This window comes from Poecilia latipinna, unplaced genomic scaffold (assembly GCF_001443285.1).
Source record: "Poecilia latipinna isolate Pla-1442-1.1 unplaced genomic scaffold, P_latipinna-1.0 Scaffold595, whole genome shotgun sequence".
Classification (NCBI taxonomy): Eukaryota; Metazoa; Chordata; class Actinopteri; order Cyprinodontiformes; family Poeciliidae; genus Poecilia; species Poecilia latipinna.
Genome location: NW_015113211.1, coordinates 342663 through 355064, shown reverse-complemented (window position 1 = coordinate 355064; position 12402 = coordinate 342663). Strand labels below are relative to the sequence as shown.

General features: G+C 44.8%; 1 protein-coding gene across 1 annotated transcript in view; it reads left to right on the top strand.

Moving 5' to 3' along the window:
- adamts9 (ADAM metallopeptidase with thrombospondin type 1 motif, 9) overlaps nucleotides 1-12402 on the top strand; it is a 54623-nt gene that overhangs the window by 19863 nt on the left and 22358 nt on the right. The window contains exons 18-28 of the mRNA XM_015042569.1: nucleotides 287-416; nucleotides 1203-1329; nucleotides 1453-1666; nucleotides 1752-1919; nucleotides 2993-3154; nucleotides 4783-4902; nucleotides 7550-7657; nucleotides 7743-7910; nucleotides 10283-10531; nucleotides 11957-12118; nucleotides 12209-12385. Of these exons, the coding sequence (XP_014898055.1) occupies nucleotides 287-416; nucleotides 1203-1329; nucleotides 1453-1666; nucleotides 1752-1919; nucleotides 2993-3154; nucleotides 4783-4902; nucleotides 7550-7657; nucleotides 7743-7910; nucleotides 10283-10531; nucleotides 11957-12118; nucleotides 12209-12385 (1785 nt within the window). The remainder of the gene's footprint in view (nucleotides 1-286; nucleotides 417-1202; nucleotides 1330-1452; nucleotides 1667-1751; nucleotides 1920-2992; nucleotides 3155-4782; nucleotides 4903-7549; nucleotides 7658-7742; nucleotides 7911-10282; nucleotides 10532-11956; nucleotides 12119-12208; nucleotides 12386-12402) is intronic.

Below are 12402 nucleotides of genomic sequence, written 5' to 3'. Positions count from 1 at the left end.
GGGGCCGCCCCCCCCGGGAAAACAAAAAAAGGGGGGAGCCGGGTTTTGGTTTTTTTTTTTTTTTTTTTTTTTTTAAACAACGTGACGATGATAAATTCATCACAATAAATGGTGAACGATGTGATAAATGCCCATCCCTGTGTCTAAACGTCCAAAGCTGTTACGTTTGTGGCTATAACATGACAGAATGTGGAAAAAAGCATTAACGCGTTAAACGAGTGAACAATCCGTCGCTTCATTTTCTCTTCTCACCGTGTTGAACTGTATTTCTCTGTGCTCCCTCCAGGTTCTCTCCGTTGGAAACCTTTACAACCCAGATGTCAGTTACTCCTTTAATATCCCCATAGAGGATAAGCCTCAGCAGTTCTTCTGGGACGCTTACGGGCCCTGGCAGGAGTGCAGCCGCCTGTGCCAAGGTGAGGCGGGGGTTGAGGGTTCGGGGGGGGGGGGGGGGGGGGGGGCACATGTGGTTGGCAGGCCTTAGTGCTAGAAATGTTTGCAGATAAATGCGACGCTCCTAGCAGAGAAAACATGGAAGATGGCAGACGTGGGAGCCTCACAGTCGCAAGACATTCAAGACGAGAACCGCCTTGAAAATGTCGCTTGCGACCGAGTTCACTTTTACAGCAAGTGGGCTGTGATATATTACCCTCCCCGACGTGACCGTGGGTTTCTCAGAGTGGTTCGGATCTGTGGGGGTGGATCGCAGGTAAACTCGAAAAACTTGCTCTCTGCCGCGACACACTTTGAATCTCTTTCTCTGCTTCTTGACACGACTCTGTCGGGAAGACCGCGCGGCCGGAGCTGGAGGGAAAACTGAGCAGGTCGCACAGCAAGCATGTAATGTCCTCAGCAGGAACACACTAAGCTCTCATTGCACTGAAACGCAAGACTTGGTGATTCTCACCTACTGTTTGCAAGCACTTGAGCTTTAAATAGGTGGTCCGTGGCATCGACGTATTAAAAAACGCTAACTTTAAAAGATGCATGCATTGTAAGGAGTCATAGTAAATGCTGACAAGTTATCATGTTTATGAAGAATAAATCCTAGTGTACCTATTTTATATTTATTTGGTCTGGACCCAACACAGAAAGCTCCAGTTGAACTTTACCGCAAAGAGAAAAGTTTCATTAATAAAAGCACTGCATACAAAACCTCTTAAACGATACTTACTCAGTTCTGCTGTTTTGTATCTCAACAGGAGAGCGCAAGCGTAAGATCCTCTGCAGCCGAGAGTCGGACAGGGTGGTGGTGTCGGACCAGCGGTGCCACAGTTCAGCCCGGCCCGCTGCCATCACTGAGCCCTGCAACACTGAATGTGAAGTGAGGTCCGTTTGACCGATTTAGACCGACTTTTCAGTGCCCAAACGGGGCCCTCTCGGTTCGTCTGCTGCTCTTCACTTTGTACGGCACTTTTGAGGGACCCGTCCTCTCTCTGTCTCTCGTACCAGATGGCACGTGGCTCGTAAGAGCGAGTGCACGGCCCAGTGCGGCGTTGGATATCGCACTCTGGAACTGTACTGTGCCAAAATCAGCCAGTCGGATGGCAAGACCCAGAAAGTCGACGACAGGTACTGCAGCGGGCAACGCAAACCCGACGACAGGGAAGGCTGCCATGGCGACTGTAACCCTGGTGGCGGCTGGGATTACTCGCCCTGGTCAGAGGTACGATTCTAGCAGGACGGGAAGGGTTTTGTTGGATTTTGCTTGGCCATTCCCTCCTGTTGACGGCCGGCTATTTCGATCGCAGTGCTCGAAGAGCTGCGGCGGAGGCACGAGGCGGCGGGGCGCAGTGTGTCGAAAGTCGTCCGGCGGCGAAGACGACGATGAGAGCAATTGCAGTCAGAGGGATAAACTGACCGTCCAACCCTGCAATGAGTTCCTCTGTCCACAGTGGAAGACTGGTGACTGGTCTGAGGTCAGCTGAGGAATGATCGCATGTTTTTGTTGTTGTTGTTGTTGTTGTTGTTTTTTAAATAATTCTAAACACCTTATGACATTAAATGTGTGTTAAGTAACTTTTACAAAAATATGGTTTTCTCCATATTTGTTAAAATTGTCACCATGTTGTCAGTTTTATACTGAACTCCTATTGCGGCATGGAAAAGTGGGCCGCTCCCGATCAACAACAAGCAATCAGAGCCAGGAGGAAAGTCTTAGTGCTGTCAAACATCCTGGTGTACATGCTGCTTAACAGCAGAGAAACTTACCATTACAGAAAAAACGGTTTATCCACTGTCATTGTGGGCACGCTAACTAGCCCTAGCATTTGTGGCAGGCTGTGTTGCGGGGGAACAAGCTGTTGCGTAGCAGAGAGCAAGGCGTAGGATGTGAGCGGTGCGTACACCAGAGTGATTGACAGCGTTGAGACCATCCTCCTTTCTTGGGACTGGTTGTTTCTGATTGAGTCATGTATTTCTGCATTTAGTATTGGCAGCACTGGGCGAAGGCAGAGGAGCTCAGAGATCTTTCTTATATGACGTTGTCATGACATGATGGTAATTTCTACAAATGTGTTAAAAACATATTTTTCGTAAAAGTTACAGACTGCAGCTTCTAACTAAAATCTATGCAGACCTATTTGCTTTTCTGCAATTTCAATTCATTCGGACCAAAATCTTAGGACTAATTTGGTTTGTCTCAGTTGCTTTAAATTATCCACTTCCTCCATTGTAAGTGAGTGTTGGGAAAGTGGTGATTGCAGGGTAGAAGCCTGCTTAACCTCTGCTCAGTTTACACATAGTGAAGCTTGCAAAACTGTGGGCTGCATTCCAGGATTTTTTTTTATTTTTTTTACATGTTGCTGCCGAAACACTTCCACTGTTCTATATACATATGCATAATCACACTTCCTCTGGCCTCTCGCTCCCATGTGACGGCGATTTGCTCTGAAAACGTCTTCATTCAGATCATCGTAAACAGGGCAGTTGCAACAAACACAATTAACGTCTTGTGCTGCTTCTGTGTCGCTTTCAACGTTTTCCCTTTCAGTGCCTTGTGACGTGCGGGAAAGGCTACAGGCACAGACAGACATGGTGCCAGTTTGGTGAGGACCGCCTGGACGACCGCTTCTGTGGCGCGGCCAAACCCGAATCGGTGCAGACGTGCCAGCAGCAAGAGTGCGCCTCCTGGCAAGTTGGACCGTGGGGACAGGTGAGTTGTCCCTCTGCATGCTTATTGTGTTTGCTAACACTCAACGTGTTTTGTTTCTCTCGAAGATTTGAACAAACGTAAAGTCAGGGTTCCTGTGACTAGAGAGAAATTAGCAGCAGGTAGTGACGATTTAGACATTTATTTGCGCAGGTTTTTGGCAGGTTTTTGCCAAAAGCCGGAGGGAAAACATCAACTATGAAAAAAACAAAATCTAAGGTTTGTCATCATGACGTGAAAAAGAATACCAACGAGTGGAAAACCTACTCCTGACCTTCTTTGCGATAACCAGTTTGGTAGTTTTGGAGACTCCTTTTTCCATGACTGTACATCTACAGCTGCAATTATTTATGCAGAGCTGATTTCAGACCCCTCACCAGTGCTAATCTAAATGACCATGATTCACAGATCTAATTCAGTCTGCGCAATTAGTGGAACGTTACAGGCCAGATTTTTCTGCAGCCGATTTGTGCTCAGGAAGCAGTCGCAGCTGCGGCTCTCTTCAGAACACAAGCGCAGCTACTTTTGCATGAAACTTCATTCTGTTCTCATTGTTATTGGTAAATTTAAAGTACGGCCCCAATGGATGCAGCAAGCCTTGTGATATTGTTCATATCCTTTAAAGTTTTCTACGTTTTGTCACGTTACCGCCAGCAACCTCCATGTATTTTAATGTGACGCCTTAAGCAATCCGGGGCGGAGTGGTCAGAGATGAGAGGAAGATGGATGAAGTTAAATACAGGTGAATCCAGGAAGAAAACCTGTTGGATATAAATCCATTTGAACTAGGCTGTGGTTGGGTTCCCGACATCGACAGCAGACATTAAAGGAAATATTTTACCCTCCACACATAAATGGAACTCGATCGTCTAATTAGGCTCAAAGCAGCGGCTTGTCGACTCAGACCAGCGATTTGACGCTGCAGATTAGCTCTTAAACCTCCAAATCAAACAGAGCTGGAATTTCCCAGCTGTTGATCCGTCAAAGAATGGGAAAACTGCGACGTGTAAGAAGCGCAACGTAGAAATTCCCCCGTAGAATGTGCACTGAAACAGGAAATGTGCTTGTTTTGATATATAGACAATGTAAGCGGGACAGATCCCCCTGAATGGCCGTGTGATAAAAGCCTCTTCCTGAAACGACGCATACGGCGCGGTGTCTGTGTGCATTCTCAGTTTGTAAACTGTGCACACAAAACTTAACACCCAAAAAATGCGAAACATTCCTGCGCCTCCCATCAGAGGATGTGCGCATGTTAACGTGCATTTGAAGCGGTTTAATGAAGCGCGGCCAAATGGTAGCTAAAGCCGCTGCCACACAAGTTTGACCCTGTTTCACCGAAGGCAATGAGCCAGAAGCGAGCGCGGGATTGTACCCTTTGACTTGGCAACAGTGGAAAAAACAGCCGGAGCGACGTATACGAACTCCTTCTGCTCCCCGTCGGCGGGAAAGCCCTCCGTTTGTTAATGTGGAGAGTTATTTATTTTCAGGGGAGATTTCATTGCCTCCTCGGGTAAACCAACTGCTTTGTGCTTGCCTCTCTTTCTCCTTTTCACAGTTGTTAACATTTCCCCTCCACTCCTTTTTTTTCCCCTCTCTCTCTCTTTCTCTCTCTCTCTCTTTGAACTCAGTGCACTACCTCTTGTGGGCCAGGCTACCAGATGCGAGCGGTGAAGTGTGTGGTGGGCTCCTACGGGGCTGTCATGGACGACGCTGAATGTAATGCTGCCACGCGACCCACTGATACGCAGGTGAGAGGGAACGGCATCTCTGCGGCGTCCCTTCGTCTCCACGTTTGTCTGCAGATGAAGGAGACGTCCGTTCGCACCGACGCAGACGAAAGCGAGCGGGTCTCATCCTCGACTCTTGCCTTTGCAAAATATGTCATCTTAGGCATGTAAAATCTGAAAAGTGTGGCGTGCACTTGTATTCAGTTTTGGACATCTTACGGAAATAGTTATTTCCTTCTGTGTCGATAAAACTTAGTTGTATCGCGATATTTTGTGGTAGTATTGTCATAACGATACAAGTGATCATAAGAACTATTATTACTTTTTTTTAGGTAACTACATGGAAGTGGTTGGCACAAATAATGCTCTTGAAAAAAAACCTACCATTTGTCACGAGCTTCTTTAGGACAAAGTGTGATTTGTATCACTAAAGTACCCACAGTAACTCCATTTAATCATATTCTCAAATGTATTGATATTTATTCATACACTTTTATTGAAAAAAAAACGGTGGAGGAAAATTGTAAAACTAATAATCCTGACTATACGAACACTTTTTTTTTCTACACATCCTTCATTGGAATTTATCATGAAAACGATAAATCAAAATCTTCTAAGAAATTTATCATGATAAATGATAAACGATACGATAAATGCCCTGCTTTTATGTTGAGCTGAGGAAAATCATCCCACCCCAAGTATAATGTTGCCACTTCCATGTTTTACACTGAGGATAGTGTATTCAGGGAGATGATCAGTGTTATGTATAGTCACTCATAAACCAATATTCAACCTTTTGGACAGTGGCCAAAAAGTCCAGAAGTGATCAAATCTGACCACACCCCCTTTCTTCCTTATATTTGCTCTTTCCCCTACATGGCTTACAGCAATCTACCAGAAATGGTCTTCCTGCCACTTCTTAATGAAGGCAGTTGAGTAAAAACCTGTTAATCAAACGTCAACAAACTGGATGTGCTGTAGCGAGGAAACGCCTAAAACATTCATTCATCCTTCACAGGAAGGCTGAACAAAAGTTCAGCCTTCCTGTGATCTGCTGGTCTGTTCATAAGGCTGCTAGCATCTCGCATGTAATGAAAACGTCAAACTTTGAGTCTTCTTACCTCGGTAAATGTCTGCATTGGAAAAGCGTTGTTGTCAGATCCAGGTGGTTTAGGTACGGCGCATCCGAAGATCAAGTTTTACTTTTAGCTTTTGGGGATTTGTTGAGCTCCTGACCCGCCAGACACCAGGCAGGACCTTTCAGGCTTAAACTTGATTGTTGGTCCAATTTGTTACTAAAACCAAATTCATTTCAAATATATAAAAAAAAGACATTTTAGATGAAACTTTTTTCCCAGAAAACGACAGACATGAAAGTACTGACGTTAAAATTCTTACTGATCTGAAAAGCAAATGAACAGTACAAATTGTGTTGGAAATGTTCAGTTTTGATGAATATCTGAACAAAAAAATGCCCACTGCCTATGAAGGTTTTCCCTACAAGTCACCCAGTAAAAAAGCTTTTTTTTTTTTTTTTTTTTTTTAGGTTTGATGTTTTAAGATACCTTTGATCTCTATTCCAATGTGTCCATTTTGAAGGGGAGAACATTCCCTTGTATTTATCATCATAAACATGCGCACACACACGCACAAAACAAAAACTACAAAGAAACATACAGTATTTTAAGCTGAATGAGAGGTTTGTTTGGTCAGCGTGGGGCGTAAACCCATTTCAGAGGGCTGATCCTGCAGCGTCAGGATGAGGCCCCCTCTAGTTGCAGCAGTTCTTAATTCCGGTGCCTGGGTCGGCAGAGACCGCTGACCAGTGACCCTGAAGCAGTCGCCTTACCTCGTTGTAATTCTGACCAGCCAGCCATGAAGTGGGCCACCAGGCCGCCATTCCCACCACCGCTCTCTCCGCCAGGCGGGACTCAGAAAAGAAAAAAAAAAAGAAAAAGAGATGCGTTCATAGAAAGAGGGGACTTTTAATACAAGGACCGAGAGGTGGTGCAAAGGAGTGCGACGCCACGTAAGGTTTCGATCTCCTGCGGGGGGATTTGCCAAAGTAAGACGCGTACAAGTGTGGCAGGAAGGGTGTGCGGAGCAACCTTTAGCGCTGCTGTGGGGCCTATTTGTTTCTTTTAGGAAGCAGAGTGTGGAATGTGTAGTCTACTCAGAGTCTGTGAGACCTGATTAAGGTCGTCATTCCTAGAGACAGGGGGTCAGAGGGCACCAGAGGGCAGGGGCGGCGGGGGAGAAGGCGGAAGGTGAGGGAAAAGGGGGTGGATTAGGGGTGGAGCTTCGGACCACGCCAGCATGGGCATTGGAGCCCTAAATACCACTCCACTATGACCTGTTATGACAGGGATCAGGGCTTTATGCTGAGTGGCTTACAGCCACAATCCATAGTTTGAACTGACAGGGCAGACCCTGATAATGTTGTTGTGATAAGGTGGAGGAGGCAGGGGGGGGAAAGTTGATGGGAACCATACCCACTTTCAAACATGGCGCTGAAGGAACAGAGCCGAGCTCGTTAACGGTGGTCCCTTGTCATAAAAGCCTCTCTCTGATATTCCTGGCATTTTGTTTTTAGGGACAAATGTTGTTACAGTACGGCGGTTTTATTAACCGCCCGCATGAATGGGCGTATGTGTCTCGTATTTCACAGGACTGTGAAGTGGCCCAGTGCTCCAGCAGCCACCCTGTCCCCCCGGTAACCAAGGTCCCGTCTCACCAAGGCCACAGGACCCAGTGGAGGTTTGGTTCCTGGACTCAGGTTGGTCCCCCTTTCTCGAACTGTCCATCTCGTCTGCCGGCTCCACGTTTTTGCGTCGTCTTGACGTTCCTCCTCTTCTCGACAGTGTAGCGCCAGCTGCGGCAAAGGCACGCGGATGCGCTACGTGAGTTGCCGTGACAACCAGGGCAGCGTGGCAGAAGAGTCGGCCTGTGCGCACCTGACAAGACCGCCTGCCAGGGAAGTGTGCTTGGTCGTAGCCTGTGGACAGTGGAAAGTGCTGGAATGGACAGCGGTGAGAGAAGCCGCCACTATCTGCAAAAACACAAAGTCTTACCAGGAATTTTTGTTTGGCTTCAAGTGCAAATATGTCATTACTCATAAAATTGAGATAAAACTAACTTTTCAGCAGGATATACAACCTTGTTTAAGTCTATAATGCTTGAATATTGATATTTTTAAAAAGCACTAGTTCCACTAGCATTTTTTTCATTCATAACATAGGAAAAATGTCTTGCTGAGTGAAGAAATCTGCCAGTCGAACTAGTACTTTTTGTCAATATTACTTCAATAAATCACAGCATATGCAGCACAATGAGTGTGCGACATGAACTGGAGAAGAGGTGCAAGTAGGGACAGAGTCCTTAAGTAAGAGGCCGGAGGAGCGAGTTTCTGGAGCCGATGCGAGAGGCTGCAGCGAGGGGGCTTCGTTCTTGTTTGCAGATGTTTCTCATCAGAGGCGTGGCGATACCATGCAGTCAGACTCCAAGTCCGGTCACTGTGCACCGCGCACACAAATGCACCCTCACTGTCCACCCACTCCTATCACCGAGCCAAAAATACCCAGCGACCATCTGAAAGGAAACGGTTCATCTTGAGGCCAAAGCAGATCTGCCGTTCTATAGATAGTCACGCTCTCACCAACACACATATTGTGCACAGAGGCACATAACACTGTAAAAACCTTCTTTCGTCTCGCCTGAGGACTTCGCAGTTCATTCTCCAATAGTTCATATGCGACAAAAACACCAGGTGCATTCATGGAAAGCTGTCCTACGGTATGTTATGTCAGGAGAAATATTGTGACATAAATGTATAAACTTTAGTAGATGGCTTTATGTCAGGACTACAAGGTTTCCCCCAGAAAACTTTCCCAGTGGTTGGGCGCTACGGCAGTCATTCATCCAGCGGTCCGTCGTGTTTTTGAGTTAAACAAAAAATGTTTGAAGTTGACAGGATATTTTAAAATATTTGTGTTATTAAAAGATTGGAAGATTAATACCTGAACACCAACTATAAAGCCATAAAAAATGCAAACATTTTAAAAATAAGCAATGCTTAGCCTGGTGGGGGCACAAGTAAAGCCTGGTGGCCCGCCAGGCTTATAATACACTGGGGGGAAACTCTGTACCTCTCACATATATATATATATATATATATATATATATATATATATATATATATATATATATATATATATATATATATATATATATATATATATATATTATATTGCAGAATTGCGCCGCTCATAATGGCAGCACATTGAAGTCTTTTGTTCAAAATTATTTTGGTTGAGGCATTGTTCCTTTTTTTTTTTTTGGACCATTATTCTCCCTGGTTCATGAAGAAGGATTTTCTGGTCCACTTTTCATTTATTTATTTTTTTTTTTTTTAATTTTGGATTGTTTGAATGATGCGTCTCCTGGGAGCAGCAGATTGGCATCCCCAAGCCGAACTAATACCTGAACTACGAGTTGAAACAGAGGCTGCCTGGATTCAGAGCAGAAGAAGGAGAGACTTCAATCCATCGCTTCCATTAGTCATGATGGGATGATGGCAACAGGTCACACGTTTCTCCCTAACCAAACGGTCAGACAGCAGCAAATGAGGTCGGTCAGCAGTAGCTGCCAACAGATCATTGTGCCATCTAGGCCATGTATCTATGAAATATCGTCTCTGCTGCCTAAATTTTGAGCCGTTAGCACGCCATGCCGTACAGCGAGTGTCTTCAGTAAGAGGCTTCCTAGTATACGTTGCAAGACTGCCCACTACTGGAACTCCTTCCTTCAACACAGCAACTCTTTGAAGATACTTGGATGATATATGAGTTAGGTCAGCATTTACTTTCCTTTTGGGATAAATAAAGTATTATTGAACTGCATCATATGCACTGGTGTGTGCTCCACATTAAGTGAGGAGAGGAAAGCCATACTGCAGTGGTCCCCAAAGTGGGTCCTCGAGGGCCGGCATCCTGCATAGTTTAGGTCTCCCCCTGGTTTAGCGCACCTGGATCAAATGATGGCTCATTAGAAGGCCAAAGAAGAGCACTGACATGCTGAAAAGGTTGTTACTACCACTAAGGAGAGAACGAGAACATGGAGGATCCTGGCCCTCAAGGACCGACTTTGGGGACCACTGGCATACTGTTTGCAAGGAGCACAGGAAGAAATAAACTGCCTCAAGATCCTGAGATTTAGAAATGGTTGTAATAAGGAGCTGAAGCCGTTTGGATTTTTTTTTCTCTCCCAATCATTGTGAGACAAACAGAGTTTAAACCAGAGATGAGCTCTTTCATGTCCTCCAGATCTTTGATCTCAAACACTGAGTAAATGACGTTTAATCTAAAACGCATCGACTGACACCGCACGCTTGCATTTTTCTCAGTGCTCTGTGACGTGCGGCCAAGGGAAGACGACGCGAGAGGTGTTGTGCGTCAGCTTCAGCGACCAAGAGGTGAATGTGAACGAGTGCGACCCAGACGATCGTCCGGCCACAGAGCAGGACTGCGCCATGTCTCAGTGCCCATCCCGTCCCAGCGAGTCCAGACCTTTGCCGTCCTCACCGAACACCATCACCAGGAGCAACGTGGCCCGCAGCCACTCCCACCAGTGGCGGACCGGACCGTGGGGAGCGGTGAGGCGTCTTGCATACTGATTTAAAAATTACTAAGTGATCTTGGAAATGTAGCGCCGTCCACAATGTTTATAAAAGCTTAAAAATGTGTATTTCTTTCATTCTTTCAAAAGTTTAAGAAAAATCTCATCTTTACCATATTTCTAACATTCCACATTGTGACTGAATAACTTTTTTTTTTACTACACCAATGGTGTCAAATTTTTAATATTTGTGTTTAAAATTTCATATCCTTTAAATTAAAAACATTTTAAAGGGAATCAAAGTCTTTCAACTGAAATGATTCTTCACATAAAATCATTTCTATGTCCTTCTGATTCCCAAAACCTTATTTCTGCATAAAAACTCTGGCGACCAAGAAAGTCCCATACATCATTTTTTTTAATGTACAATTTTAAAATGTTATTAATAGTAAGTGCTGTCCTCCTGGCAAAAGTGGATCATACAAACTCCTAGCAGCATGGCTACCAATATATGTGCCATCAGAAATGTGTAAAAATAATTAATCATTAAAGTGAGATTTTTATCCCATTTTGCGTATTATTCTTTATAGATGCTTTTATTGCAGTATTTTTCATACCTTGCTTTTCTGGGAATATATATGGGGTATAAATACCTACTATAAAATCTAAATGGCCACTAAGAAACAATCAACATTCAGAAAACTTTGCCAGTTCTGAAAGTTTGCAGATCCTCCTGCCTTTCTGACTTTTTTTCCAAGTGTAGTTTTTGTCAGAACATCTCTTCAAAGATAACTTTTAACCTTGAAATAAATGGGGGAAGTGAAGCTGTTTTGGGTGAGTGTTCCTTCCTCTGTTTTGCTGAAAAATGATTTAACGTAGCACCAGAAATGCTGTGACTGCAGACCTGAGGTGGTTTTTACTCTGGTTGCTTTGTGTGCTCATGTACATTGATTCACTATAACAGGTGATTCTTGTGATTACCGTGTATATAATGATGGGTATTCAACTATATTGCAGAATTGCCTTTATTAGCATTAAATGAAAAGTATCATTGGAAAAAAGAAAATTATATAATTTCTGTTTAAACTTCAAACTCTACCTTTCAAACTCTGAAGCAGTAAGACATATTATAGAAGCTCCTAGAAGATGAAGCTCTGGATTCACTATAACCACTATAACTTTTGTTGCTACTGATAATTAGCCCACTCACCAGCAGATACCAAATTCTACCTGTTGTCGAATTTGGGACCAGCAGCATACTTAATTTGCATTTGATGTTATTCCGTATCCAAGTTTTGACTTCAGAGCTAAATGAAACACTGCGCAAAGATCCAACTTATTCATATTTATCGAATACATAGCAAAAGGTCCAGTAAAGTGGATGATATAAATCATTTCATTGAACATTATTCCTGGGAATACCTTTGGACTGAGCACCTTACCTTTTCTCTGTTGACCACAGTGCTCCAGCACGTGTGCCGGAGGCTTCCAACGCCGAGTCGTTGTGTGCCAGGATGAGAACGGTTACCCCGCCAACAGCTGCGAGGACCGCAACCGACCCACCGAGCAACGATCCTGTGAGTCGGGCCCGTGTCCTCAATGGGTCTATGGCAACTGGGGCGAGGTGAGGCGACGCTTCATATTACTGAAGCTTAGATAAACTAGAAACTTTGTCGCCCTTGGATTGTAAAACCCTCGTTTGTGTTGTCTTTAGTGCACTAAGCCTTGTGGCAGCGGGATAAAAACAAGGCTGGTGGTGTGCCAGCGTCCCAACGGAGAGCGCTTCAACGATCTGAGCTGTGAGATCCACGACAAGCCACCGGATCGGGAGCAGTGCAATACTCAGCCGTGTCCTTCTAGTCCTCACTGGAGCACAGACCCATGGAGCTCGGTACGCTCATAAAAAAA